The 14264-nt window shown below is 47.6% G+C and overlaps 1 protein-coding gene across 1 annotated transcript in view; it reads right to left on the bottom strand.

The window, feature by feature from the left end:
- Positions 1 to 14264, bottom strand: part of ACTN2 (actinin alpha 2) — a 296075-nt gene that overhangs the window by 27196 nt on the left and 254615 nt on the right. Inside the window, exon 18 of the mRNA XM_078648602.1 lies at positions 8958 to 9104. Coding sequence (XP_078504728.1) covers positions 8958 to 9104 — 147 coding nt within the window. The remainder of the gene's footprint in view (positions 1 to 8957; positions 9105 to 14264) is intronic.

Raw genomic sequence — 14264 nt, forward strand, 5'->3', positions numbered from 1 at the left:
ATCAAAGCACCTCAGTCTCTCCACTTGCGTTGCCAACTCTTCCTTCACCCTCAGCAACCCTTCTTGTGTGTCCTCCCGTCCCGATCTCTCCCTTTCTTTCTCCCTGAGCCGTCGTTCTGCCTGCTGTACCTCACTCAATAGAGTTCTACGGACTCCCACAGCTTCCCCAATGCACTGTCCATGTTTCACCACCTTGAGTGCGTCCCACTCATTATGCAGACTAGAAGAAGTGCCCATGTTATGCTGAAAACAGTCCTCGATTGCAGTACCTATGGTGGTTCGGAAGGCCTGGTCCTCCAATACTTCCGTTCGGAGACGCCAATTAGGGATCGCCTTTCTAAGTCGAACCCAGTTCAGGTCCACCAAAAGGGGGTTGTGAGCAGAGGTTGTCCTAGCCAGGTATTCACTACTCGTGGTCTGTATGTGGACATCAGGGGAACACAACACAGCGTCCAGCCTAACATGCAACTCATGGACCACTGAAAAAAAAGAGTAGTCTCGGTCCCCAGAGTGATGAGCCCTCCAAGTGTCCGTAAGCCCCCAGCGATGCTGCCAGTCTTTTCTGATGTCTGCAAGCCTACGAGCAGGGGCGTCAGGGAGCGTGTTTGAGTGGTCCAGGTCCACGTCAATCACGCAGTTAAAGTCCCCCCCCCCCCAGAAGAACTGGGCCCGTTAACTCCCCTGCCAGTTTCTGTGAAAGCTGTGCAAAAAAGGTGGACTGTTCAACATTGGGGGCTTATATGCTACCTAGTGTGGTGTCCCGCCCATCAAGTCGCCCCGTGACCACTGTAAACCTGCCCTCCGGATCAACCACCTGCCTCACACATTGAAATGGTACCCCTGCCCGCACCAAAATCAACGTCCCCCTGGCATAGGCCGAGTAGGTAGTGTGGAATACCTTCCCCCTCCAGCGACGTTGTAAATCCATTCCCTCTGCCTTCGTCAAGTGAGTTTCTTGAAGCAGTGCGATTTGCACTCCCTGCCGTACCAAGTATGCATGTATTTTGTGGCGCCGATCCCCCGAATATTCCAAGACATGATTTTTAAGGCCTATGGAGGTGCCCATGGATCAAACTCATGCAGGTGCTCCTCTAAAGCCCCCCTAGCGACATGTCTGACCCTCCGCCACCCCATCTAAACTTCAAACTTCACCCAACTCCCACACCCCAGGACAGGCACACAAGAACAGGTTCCCATCCAAACCAAACTGCTCTTACAAAGAACCATAACTGGGAGGTAACGTGTGACTCGCGCACAATGCCCCCAGAACCCCGCCCCCCCCTCCTTTGTAGGAACTTGCTCAGCCAGTTGGGTCCCCGGCATTCCTGGAGAGTCATCTTCCGCCGTGCTGCCCCACATCAAACTGGCCCCTGGGCCCAAGAAGCGCAGCAGACATTTTATCATGTGCCCCGCATACTCTCTGCAGCTCCATCACCCAATCATTGCATCGGCAGTCTGCGGGTGACGTCCAGCATTTCCACGTACGAGAGTCCTTGGGCACTACCTGATCGTGGGCTCTCCGTTCCGCTCTTCTCATTGTCCGTATCGTTGCTCGCAGGGCTAATCACTCCTCCACTGTTGGCCACCACCACCCGCACCGCACTGTCTCGCTCCTGACGTTGATCCACTGGAGAAGTAGGTCTCCTTCTCGGGGCCTGCCGTTCTCTTGGCGAGGACTCCTGTGAGGTGCGGGCCGCCGCTCCACCGCGACCCTCCAGTCAGTCCCATGCTGCCTGCGGCGTAAGGAAGAAGTGGGTCTTCTCGTCTGCAGTCACCCGCTGGAAATAGTATGGCGTAGGGGAGATTAAGCTGGCGCAGCTTTCTCTTAACAGCCAGAAAGGATGACCGTTGACGTTCAACCTCCCAGGTGTAATCCGGGAATATCAACACTTTGCTGTTTCCTATTTGCAAATTCTGTTGTTCTCGAGCCCTCTGCAGGATAAAGTCCCGGTCCCGATAATGTAACAGTCTCACCACCATTGGTCGCGGTGGAGCTCCAGGTTTAGGAGGGCGAGCCGGGACTCTATGCGCCCACTCCAGCGCGTAGAATGGGGACAGGCCTTCTGGTGCTACCTCTGTTCTCAGCCAGGTTTCCAGGAATCGGACCGCATCTGTTCCCTCCTCGCGCACCGGAACCCCCACAATGTGGAGATTGTTGCACCGCGAGCGCCCCTCACTGTCCTCTGCTCTGATTTCCAGCACTTTGACTCTATGCGTCACCTCATTCAAAGAGTGGCACAGGGCAGCCACTGTATCCGGGATGTCCTTCATAGCAGTTTCGTGGGTCGCCACTTTCTCCTTGAGCTTCCGATGGTCATCCTTCAGTAAGGTGGAGTGGTGTGGCTCACTGGTTAGAGGCGGCAGACCCGGAAGCAGAGAGTGGCCCGGGACCAGGGTTCAATTCCCAACGCGGCAGGGTCGTAGACCAGGGTCAGCGGACTCGATAATTCTCGCCTCGGCGCCTACTCTAACCAGGGATCACACTCGGCAACTCTGGGCATTAAGCTTGCCTCATCTCTACAACGGCCCCCCACAGACGCCGGGGGTGCCTGGTTTCACCTTGGAGATACCCAGAAGGGACCATCTCACAGGGAAAGCCAGGACGGGTTCCCCAGCGGTCTCCAGCGCCGGGACGCTTACGGGCAGCCGTGTGCTTTACAAATCCAACACATTTACATTTACAGGTGAGATCCGAACCAATGGCGTCCATCCTTTTCTCGAGTGCTTCCAGTGAGCCCACGATGGCCTGCATGATTTCTCCTAGGGTAGGGTCCCCGGGTCTTCCCGGTCTCCGCCTCCCAATGTCACCATCCTCATCCTCCGTGTGCTGCTCCGACTCGTCTAAGCGTAGGACCCCAAATCCCTTTTTCTTCGAGACCCTGCACATTGTGTTATGCACACCCGGTTTAAACTAGCAGCGCCTGGGGAGTCCACGGACCCACCCCACACCAGCAAGGCACCACCTTCCCCTGGCAGCTTCTCCGGAAATCGCAGCCCCAGGCGCCCCACCGACCGTGTGCCGGTCCGTCACCAGCCCACAGGAACCAGGTCCCACTGTCTTTCACAGAGTTGTGCTACGCCCCCGTCCACCAATGCACAGCTCCACCAATGCACGGCTCCCAGAGCAAGAGCGCCGCGCTTGTAGTAGCTCTCCGGGCCAGCGCTGGTCCCCACCGCCAGTGCAATCAGGTCCCACTGTCTTTCACAGAGTTGTGCTACGCCCCCTTCCACCAATGCACGGCTCCCAGAACAAGAGCGCCGCCCTTGTAGTAGCTCTCCGGGCCAGCACTGGTCCCCACCGCCAGTGCAATCAGTAGGGCCGGGCTGGTCAGTGATCGCCGTCCAACCACCCTCCGCCTGTCGTGCGCAAACACCCCCAGAGAAGTTTCACAGTGAGGGGCTGCCGGGCATCAAGCAGGAAGTCTCTATGCAGTGTCTCTGGGAAAGCGCCTGCCAGGAGGTGGCCCAGCTCGCCATCTCTCCGATCCCACCACAAGTCCGCCACAGTTGCAGCAGCACCGAGATACTCAACCAGCACCGTTCGAGTCACGTTGTCCCATAGGCTGCAGTCGTCCCGCGGGGTCGTCTTCTAGAGCCACCTGCCAGTGGGTCCCCCAGCCAGGTGTGCCAACCTCTTCCTCACCGCCACAGTCCTCCTGCCAAGGAGTCCACAGGGGAGTCCCACCGCGCTCTCCCCCTCCACCCTCCAAGCCAGGCAGTCTGTGGTGAATTCACCCACCTCTATTACAGCATCCTCCGTCGCCGAACCAGCCGCCCTTTTGAGCCCCCTCCGCCGCAGACAGACACCGGGGGGATGAGCAACCACCTCCGTAGGGCCAAGCAAGAGTATCCCCAGAGTCACACAGAGGCCCAGCCGGCAGCTAGGGTGGCACAACGTCGGAGTGAGGCAAAGGTCAAGGGCACACCCCACTGCGCCATTCCGGGGAAGCTCACAGCGGAAGCAGAGGCAGCAAGCGCAGTAAAGGCGGCAGAGACAGTGAAGGCGGGAAGGCAGCAGAGGCGGCAAAGGTGTAGGCCGGGGTCTCAAGCTCCGCCCCCCCTCTTCGAGTCCAGGCCGCTCCACAGTCCGCTCCGGGCCGCCCCGGGACACCAGTCAGCAGGTGCCAATCTCCGGGCCAGTCCTAGGGCCTCCGTGCGCAGAGGCATGCGATTTTCCGCCCAGCGAGCGGGTTGACAGCTCGCGCCGAACTCCAAACGGTGCCGTCTATGTCCCGGGCGCCGCCTTTTTGGAAGCAGGCATCTGCTCCCGACCAGCCGGGATACAACTGTCCTCACTCAACAATGTGCATTGTCTCCTCACCTCCAGAGCCAAGGAAACTGCAATCTCCGCTCCGGTGGCGTCGTCAGGGTTGCAGAGAACCCTGGGGCCTCCTCTGACCACAGTAAGCGCCGCCGCGGTCAGGCGCCAGAGCCTCCGCGCGGGGCCACCATGTTAAGTCCCTTCTCGGAGGCCTGCAACAATGAGGGGGATTAACTCTCTCCTTCCCCGAGGGCCCTCGCCGATGCCCTAAACTCAGTCCAGGGTGTGCACCGGCTTTTCCGCTATGAAATGCAGTGCCGGGGCCTTAGATATCAGATCAGGATCAGCTGTATTAGAGGGCAGCCGCGGAGGAGCTCCGGAGTCCGCTGCTGCTCACATTGGCGCTTAAGCCACGCCCCCTTCCAACCCTATCTTGATGATTGCATAATTGAGTCTCCATCCCGTCCAGAATCACAACAGATGAAGGAGCAGTGTGTCATCTCTTAACCCACCACAGATTTCTTATCAGTCAAAAGAATTACTGCCTGACTTAACTAGAGCAAGCTTCCAGGCTCATTTGGCATTTGTGTCTCTTCTCGTTCTGAGAGCATCGGGGATCTGTCCAATTTCCATCATCTACTGTCTGTATTAATGGTTCAAGAGACTGCACCAAACAGGGCACAAATTTGGGCGAGACACAGTGAGTTTCTGCCTGGGGCAGGCAAAGAGTGTTGCTTTATGGTCTGGATATAGCCATTTTGTATTTGTGTTTTCTCGATTCACAAGTCTTGTGTGTGATTAGGGAGTCTTAGAATAGTCTACACCTGGGTACTCTGGTGCAACATCTATTTCATTTTTTGAGCCTACCATCTCAGGATCTCAAGTCCAGAGAGCATAAAAACAATTTTGAAATGGTCCATCAAATCTGAAAAAAACGTGTTCCTTTCTCCCGCCCTAGGCCTATTGTGACAGATGTCAGAGAAATAGTGTAGCAAATACTTTGGAGATTTTCACAGCCCAAAATGTTTGCTTTCCATTGAAGGGACTCAATCTTTCAATTGGAGTGAATAAGCAGCATTGTGATCTCCTCTAGTTTGCTCTCAAGGAGAGTAAGGTGATTGTGAAACAAACAGACAATACAGTCACATAGTCTTATATAAAAGACAGTAAGGTATGGGATCTCACTCTCTGACCACTTTGGATTCCAGATAGGTTGTTAAACAGAATAACATCTTTGTGTTCAGTCAGATCCCCATATCTGAGGATAGACAGTATGGAAGCAGACCGTGTGAACAAAGAATTTCCTACTTCTCACAACTTCTGTCTCTCTGAAGCATTTCATAGCAATATTGGAATACTCAAGCAAACCTCTTTGCAAATGCCAAAAATGAACTTCATTGTTTGCGCTTCATGTTGTGGTTTTGCGGGGTGGATGCTCTATCCTATCCTTCTCCTCTCTGCCAATGTATGCCTTTCCCCGATCTCTGCTGCAAAATATTTAGTAAGACTGCACAAGAAAGTGGCAAATGTCATTCTGGTAGTCCCATTTTGGCCATAAATGAAGTGATTTTCTATGCTTCACATCCTAACAGTTTCCCCAGAATGGATCTTTCTTCTGGAACCTATCCCGCTTCAGAGAAATCTTCTCTCTCTGACCTCCTAACACAGCCTCTGCTGTCAGCTCAATGCTTTAGACAATAGAGTTATAGCAATTAGGTTTCGCTTCAACTTTGGATGCTTCTGTCCGAGAGCTAAAACCATACAATCATATTAAAACCATTGGCCTTCTTTCCTAGAACTATTCTTTTGATCCATGTAGCTTTGAACCTTGTGGATCCTTCAGTTTCTGCAATATGGGGCTATCAGTGGTCAGATGTTAATTCCTTTCGCGCATGGTGATGTGGGCTTTCCTCCAGGGAGAGGCAAGGTGGTAATTTGTTACCAGTGTTAGCACTGCACCGTCCTGCTTTCAGACCTGTTGCTCATTTTGGGATCTATTTTTAACTCTTGAGGCTTTGTAGGAGTGTCCCTTTGAGCCTTTATGAGACTCTTACGTGACAATCTTCCCAGACAAACTAATTTTGCTTCTGTGTTCCTGATTCCTAATGTACTATCTACAATGCACCAAGGACATGAAACTACTCTTGCTTCTTTCTTCATTCATTTTTCTTCACAAGAGGGGCAATCTTTACATCTACTAGAAGTCACAGGAGAAATTCGAATTTACATTTCTACTTTTGTTACTTATCGACTCTGTGTTTCTCTCTTTTTGAACACTGGTGTTTTTTAGCATGGGTGCAAGCTTCAGCTTCTTCCCTCAGTTGCTGAATGACGTCTGCGATTTCTTTTTCTTATGAAGCTTAAGGAGCCTCTCTTGCTGGTACAGTGAGAGGTCATTCCACTCTTGGGCAGAGGCAGGAGGTACATTCAAAAGAGATATTTGTCACTCTACCACTTGAGCCATTATTTCTACAATCATTTCTCACAGCAACAAAGAATTCATGGAGTTTGGGGCCAAGGTCCTATCAGAGGTAATTCCTTGCTAAATTTTCTATTAATGCATTTTCTGTAATATATAAAGTCTGTCTCTTTTGTGGGAGCAGGTTGGGTTCATACTGCTTTAGGATATCCTCAAATTGTATAAGGACTATGACGAGGAGGTCTGATGCGGCAAAGCACTGATTATTCACTGGTAATCTTCATTTCTTCATTTATCTGATTAACCTCCCGTGTCCCTGTATTTCCTTCCTTCCATCCCTCCCTCTCTTATTCTCCAGCCCTGGTCCACAGTGCTTGGCGATGACAGGATGAAGTGAGAGGATCCTTTCCATTTATGGCCTGTTTTAGAGGACAGTTCCTAGAGAAAGGTGAGTGGTGTGAGGGAAGGAGAGGTACATTTTTCTTTTCTGTGGTTAGCTAAGTCTTGTGTTGCTTTGGGTGAGGCAGACATGCCTGAAATTATGTAAGTTATGGGATAAGGAAGGTAATCACCAGTAGGTAAACAGCAAATCTTTGAGTAAGTTTTCCACCTCCTAATCTGTTTAGCGCAGAATCACATAAATAAAGTTGTGAAGGATATTGATAGGAAGGAGTAGGAAAGACCAGGATAGAGGTGCCTGGTTTAAAGTAACAATACAAAGAGCACGGAATCCATTTGTGAAAGCATTCCATGTGCACTACCTGCTGATCATTTCCAACCTGTCCCAGACTGATGAGGCAGGCTTTAAACTCTTCAGGCCGCAGCTCCCCAGACTCAGTCTTGTAGTATGTTATGGATGACGCACAAAGAGTTTAGAAAGAAAGTAATTAAAAAAGTGTTAGTTGCAAATAATTCTGGCAGTCAGGGACGATTACAGTATTAATTAGCAGAGGCAAAGAAAGTCAGGGTTTTAAGGAGTACAGCTAGTTTTGGCAATATCAGATGTTCTCTGTACTGTGAGGTCTCCATGCATTTCAAACCACCCAAAACAAAACATGAGAAATCTTAGAGTTGTACATATCCACCAGTTATTAGCTCAGCATTTCAATTCAATACCGCACAAACTCTTAAACATTATTGACCTCTTCTTGGGGCTTTGAGGACATTAACCACTACTGTATGCCAACACCAAAATTAAAGGCCTGGACAAGAGTAGGAGCATAAAGAGCGGAAGCAAAATTAATAGTGAAGTAGCTTAGTGAGGTGAACGGACAATTAACAGCTATTAAAATCGAACGCATGTGGGTAGTAAAGCTTCTAGCACCCCTAGCCCCCTCTCTTCAATATTCCTTATTCAGCAGATTTATAATGAACAGATAATATTGCCAACCATCTTTCTTAATTGCCAGCGTTATAAGTATGTTAAATTGTCTGAGCCAGTCTCCGCATTCTATACCTCGTGTTAATATCATTGAAGTTTGATACTTAATTGTTGGTTGGATGCCTAGGATTAAAATAACTGGCACAGAGTTCTTAAAGAATCAATCTTGTAATTGTCTTTCATATTTTTGTGAATACTAGACTCTGCAGTGAGTGGTAATCAAGGGGCAAAACAAGTAAACATTTCAAATCCAGATTCAGGGGAAATGAGAAAGTGCCAACACACATTTCACAACTCAGTGTTACTTCTCTGGAGTAAAGCTCAGCAAAGGAGACCACCATTTTTAGATAGAAGTGTCTACATTAAGTACAATTTAGCATATGATTAAGCTATAAATTTACTGGAAAGGATATAAACACGTAATTAGCGACTGTTAATCATGGAATGATGTAGGAATGTGATAAAGAAGTAGTGGACAATACAGTACAGCCTAAACCTTAATCTAGCCCTGAAGAAGGAGCAATATGCTCTGAAACGTGTTGACTTTAGCAATTTTCATAAAAATGATTGCTTGGAATGTTTTTGATAAATGAATAATAAAGGCACATCAAGAGTGAGAAGATAATTATTGGAAACATTGATGCCTCCTACAAAAAAACCTTTCCAGAATTATATGTGAATGTTTAATGCTTGGAAGGCATTTGCTCCTTGGGGTCACCCATATATAAAATGTGAATTTGGTTTTCAGGCAGTTATGCCCAGACAATGATAACTCACGTATAACTCTAAGTTCTGACTAAGCTTTAAAATTGCACAATGAAAGAGCTGAGCAGACTGCAAGAAGGCTCCCCTCTGGGGGCCTCCGTCTGGTGTAGGGAAATGTGTGAGTACTGTACCCTGTCAAAGTGGTTGAAGGAGGACCGGAATTCATTCATTTGCTGCTGGGTGATGCCCTTGGCGTCTCTCGTTAGGATCTGTGTCTCAATCTCATTGATGGTCCTGGCGATGGTAGTGAGGAGCAGTTCCCACCCAACCCGGATGTGCTGTGGGAAGAAGAAACAGCCATTAATTCAGTGATCATCTAATCAAGGCTTGAAGTTAGTGGGTATAACAAATAGTTGGAGAACCACAGCAAGTCATCGAAGACACTCGTATGGAAGGATGAAAACATGTTAACTATTTTTGTTGTTTTCCTGATTTACCATTGTCATTGATAAAGCTTTGCTGCAGTAGGCAACGCACTTGCATTATTGCTGGTTCCTGAAAAGGCCCAATAGATGATTTCCCTTCAACAGTTTAAGATTGGTAGCCCAGTGAGTGTGTGATCAGTGCCTAAAAGTAGGTGCAGATTCACAAATAAATTGCAACTCTCCAATTGGCAGGGTTCTGCCTACTATTTTTGTTAAGGTACTTCTTTTATGGGATTAAGAAACATTTTATAACATACGCACCTACATCAAAGAAGACACATGTTTTCTGATAGTACATCTAAAGCAGTACATTTTCTGCTACTGAATTATGTGCAGGTTTACGGCTAAGCGATTGTAAATGCACCACAGTTTTTTGGGAGTGTTTGGTATTTTCCACACTAAATCAGCATATTTACCCTAGTTTTTTGACACTAGGTTTAAGTTCACAGACAGTATGTAAAAATCACGGGAAATGATGTTGTATACCAGTGGTGGCTACCATTTACTGAGGGCGGCTAGGCAGAGAGAGGGCAGGGGGGGATGCAAAAATATAAATAAGAAAAATAAAACACTTACCCTGAGGCGCGACGTGACGTCCTCCTTCACTAGCCAAGATTAGTTGGTGCTGCCTCATTCCACGCTTTCAAGAGTACTAGAGACCTGCTTTCTCTAACCCAGCTGACTAACACATCTAGGTGAGACAACTTTAAAATGCGCGTGTCTGGCTGGCCATCCCAAGATGGCCGGCCAAAGAGACATCTGCATTTTAAAGTGCACAGCTCCCTGCTGCCACTCGGCAGCACTGGCCCCGTCCTGTCACTCAGTTCAGTACGGGTCGGTTGCTAGAAAATTAAATGGTAATAAATAACATTTATTTACATTTTAGTTTTCAGCTCTGGCCTGTAGGGTGACTCTCATCAGCTCAAACGGAGGAGTCGCCCCTGTTGATTACCAACAAAGACTGTGGTTTTTCCAACATATTCACCCACGACTATTAAGGCATGGGCAAAGTGGGCAATTGCCCAAGGCCCCCCTTTACAAGTGGCACCCTCCTAAAGTGATCTTTCTCAGTTTCTCTCTCTCTGTCTGACTTTTATTAATTTCACTATAAGAATCCTTCTCCCCCCTTGTCCTGCCTCTGCCTTTAACGTCTCTATCTGCACAGTCATTTTAAGGATCTGTATGCTCCAGGCAAGACATATTTAAACTGTTTTTGTGTGATTGTTTAAGGATAATAAGATTATAAAATTCAAAGTTGTTTGGAACAAAAATCCTTAAGATGACACTGATTATCAATATCAACCTCCTGCCCCTTAGCATCAGTGTTCCCATCTCCAACCCTAGCCCTTCATCTATATGGAGGGGGGGGGGGGCATATTTGCAGATTTTCTGCGAGTTTAGGTTTTTTGGGCAGTCATACAGACTGCAGAGTGCTAGTTAAAGAATCAGGAACCATTATTTGCAGATTACATTTTTTGTGCACTTTAGAATAAAGTATTTTGTTATTCAGATCTCTAATGTCTTGGGGGGGGGGAGTCAGAACTTCAATATTTCGGTTGTCTGGTGGCTCAACGGGTGACAGTACTTAAGAGGGACCCACCCTCTATTGAATGAATGATTGCTCCTGCAAAGAGAGTGCAGAGGCGCTAGCAGGAAGACACCATTGGAAAATAGGAAGTTTTAATTACTTTAGGTTTAAATATTTGTAATAATGAAAGAAGAACACCCAACATTACAGCAATGGTGCCCACCCCCCATGAGGGCAAAGAAGCATCACCCTCCGGCTGCCAGGACAGCACAGGTGGGAAAAAAATGGTAATAAAAGTAATTGCCATTTTATTTTCACTGCTCCCAGCCTGAGAAGTGTTTGGAGGGAGGGGCTGCTGCTGACTGGCAGCAGAGGAGTGGTGCTCACTCCACCAGTTTACACTGCACATGTCTCTTTGGCCGGCTGTCTCGCGATTGCCAGCCTGATATGTGCAGTGTAAACCTCTACACCTAGCTATCTTAGACAGCTGGGTGTGCCTGCTGGAGCATAGAAGCAACCTGCTCCAGCCCATCCTGGTACTGCTCTCATGCTGCTCATCTGCATCAAGCAGCTCGGTATTTGGAGAGGAGAACTGGCTGAGGCTTCAGGAGGATTCGCTCTGATTGCAATCAAGACGAAAAAGGTTTCTTTGTTTTTCATTTTATTTTTACATTTTTCGACCACTGACTGGCTATGTGAGAAACTTGCATTGCCTTCAGCCTTTATTAACAAGCCATGATTGAGAGCTTTGGAACGTGAGTCTAAAGGCATTGTGATATATCACAGTGCCTTCCACTGCGTTTGGCACTGGCTTGACGATCCTTCACTTTTGAGGGTCACCAACTGCCACCAGAATATGGTTTTTAGCTATGGGTCTGCTTTCGAGTTCAATGGACGGGTTACTCACTCACAAATGTGACTGATATCCTGTCTGCTGTATTACAAGTGCCATTGGATATAATGCACTTGTAATATGGCAGAAATTACATATGTCAAGTTTGTAACAGAGTAACCCATTCGATGTGCTCTAAATTAGGCACTAAGTTTGGTTACATATTCTAAAAGACATATTTATTGCAATCTATCACCACAAGTTAAACACAAATAGAAAGCTAACAGTCAGATATCACTGCTGTTATACACTCCTGTTCAGTTTGTGGAAACCTGTAGCCAATTCATTCAGTTTTTTAACTCTGGGGAGGTGTGGACTATGTCTCTCAGGGACTACTCATCTCTGCTTATTACTCAAGATACTGCTAAACAAGGGCACCCTACATTTTAGACACAGCTGCTCCCAACCAATAAAGGAGAGGAGGTGAATATTAACAGGACCACAGAACAACTTGCATATCAATCAACAGAACGCTCCATATGCAGACTTGGTTCCATCTTGGTTACAGTACTCCAAGAAGTCTCAGACTGCATCTGTGTGTGAAACTAGTTCCAATGTTTATGTGTGGTCACTTAACAACTGAACAACCAGTCTTCTGCATCTCATGATGGAAGATGGCAAAAGGTCGAGATGTTGTGTAGTATTAACTGGCTAGGCTTGGCTGCCCTTCAGTGCATGCTTTGTTACAGAAATATCAAGCAAGATGAGCGATCAAAAGTGAAGTAAAGGTAAAGCATTAGAGTGACAGCTGAATTTTTCGGCTTCACATTTGAAGGATTTCTAATCATTGGACTCTGACATGGTCACATGACTGCTGGATAAAAAGTCAGATTTGGCCTGGGGTTAAACTGTAATTGGAGATAACTGAGCTGACCATTTAGTTGACCATTAACAAGTACTTTGCTATAGAGGGTGAAAGTGGGTTGTTGTACCCCAAGGCCGGATAAGATTTCATTGGAGATGGTAAAGTGTTGTACCTCAAAGTGGAATCAGACCACATTGGATATTCAGCTGCTTGCTAAAATGCCTCTTTCAAATATTTGTGGTAAAGTATACATTAGAGAGAGAAGTTTAATTAATTGCACCAGAATCAGAAATGCTTAGCTAAAATATCACAATATACAAAGTAATATAATGAGAACTGTTGGATTTAGCCCTTTCTGCAGAGTTAGCCCCAAACATTTTGCCTTCACCCCCCTGTTTTCTGAGCCCGTTCTTGTTGTCTTTTAGGACACTGCACTCTTTACCACGGCTAACCAGTGCTAACGTGCTTGTGCTCTTGCCTCAAAATATGGTAACATTGGTTTACACCCAATTGGCAGATTGAGTTTACTTGGAAGTCCCTAGTAAAGTGGCATTATCTGTGTCCAGGGACTCTAAATTAAATGCTACTAGAGGGCCTGCAGCACTGATTGTTCCACACATTTAGGTGGCCCTTTAAACATGTCTCAGGTCTCATATACCATTTTGACTTGGTGAAAGAAACCTATGTCCAGTCCCAAATCTTCCTTCATAATACAAATAAATCATCTTGAGGGTAGGCCCTGGACAGTCCAGAGGGCAGGGTACAGTGTGGTTAAAAAGTTGGATATGTACTTTTAAGTTTTACATGTCCTGGTAGTTGAAAACTCTTACATTTGGTTTTCACTACTGCAAGGCCTTAATATATTTTATAAGCTGTAACTTCCAAATAGGAACAGGTAACCAGACTGTGGCTGGTGTCTGTGACATTCTATAAAAAAATCCACTTTTATGGCACACTCAAATTTGAATTTCAGTTTTGAAATGGCACTTTTAGAAAGTTGGCATTTTCCCGCCCTATCCATTCAGTGCTTGCAGCCTGTCTCTGGGTCACATGAGTGAGTGTAGTTGGCAGTTTGTCTTTGTGTATTCCTCCTAGACAGCCACACACAATAGAGGCCTTAGGTGTTGGCAGGTTGGGCCGTCACTAGCAGGATGAGAGGGAAGAGTTAGACAAAGCCCCACTTACACTTTAATAAGCTGTGTCCTGCCTTCATGCAATGGATTGCATACCCCTTGTAGTTAGGATGGAGCCAGAGCAGGGTAGGTAGGACACCCGAGCACTTCAAAAGAGGCACCAGGTATAAATTTTGGACCTCAGACACCAACTTTTCAGTGCACTCCTGGACTTGTGGAGACTTTGCCAGGAAGAAGGACTGCTGTGCTGCTGAAAGGACTGCCACTCTCCTCGGCTGCTGCCCTGCTGGAGTACTGCCTTGCTGTACTCCTGCCTTGCTAGACTACAGCCCTCCTGCCTGAGTCAAAGGGTTTGGACCTGCACCTGCACCCAGGGCTTCCAAAGTAACTCCAAGGACTAGTCTGTTGGCCTCCTGTTCAGAGCCACAGGGACATAACAGCCTACCCACCACTAAGATTCAGAAGTAATCCCCTGAACCCCAAGTGGTGACCCTCTGGTCCTGGACCCTTGCTGTGGCCTCAGCAGAGTTGAATTTAAGTTTTCAGACTAATCGTGACTGCAACTGGGGCCCTTGGAGCGAAATCTTTTCGCTCGCCCTGCCAGCCAACACGAAGTTCTGTCAATCAAACCCTGCGCGTTACATCATCTACCGTC

This window comes from Lissotriton helveticus, chromosome 6, assembly GCF_964261635.1.
Source record: "Lissotriton helveticus chromosome 6, aLisHel1.1, whole genome shotgun sequence".
In the NCBI taxonomy this organism is placed as follows: domain Eukaryota; kingdom Metazoa; phylum Chordata; class Amphibia; order Caudata; family Salamandridae; genus Lissotriton; species Lissotriton helveticus.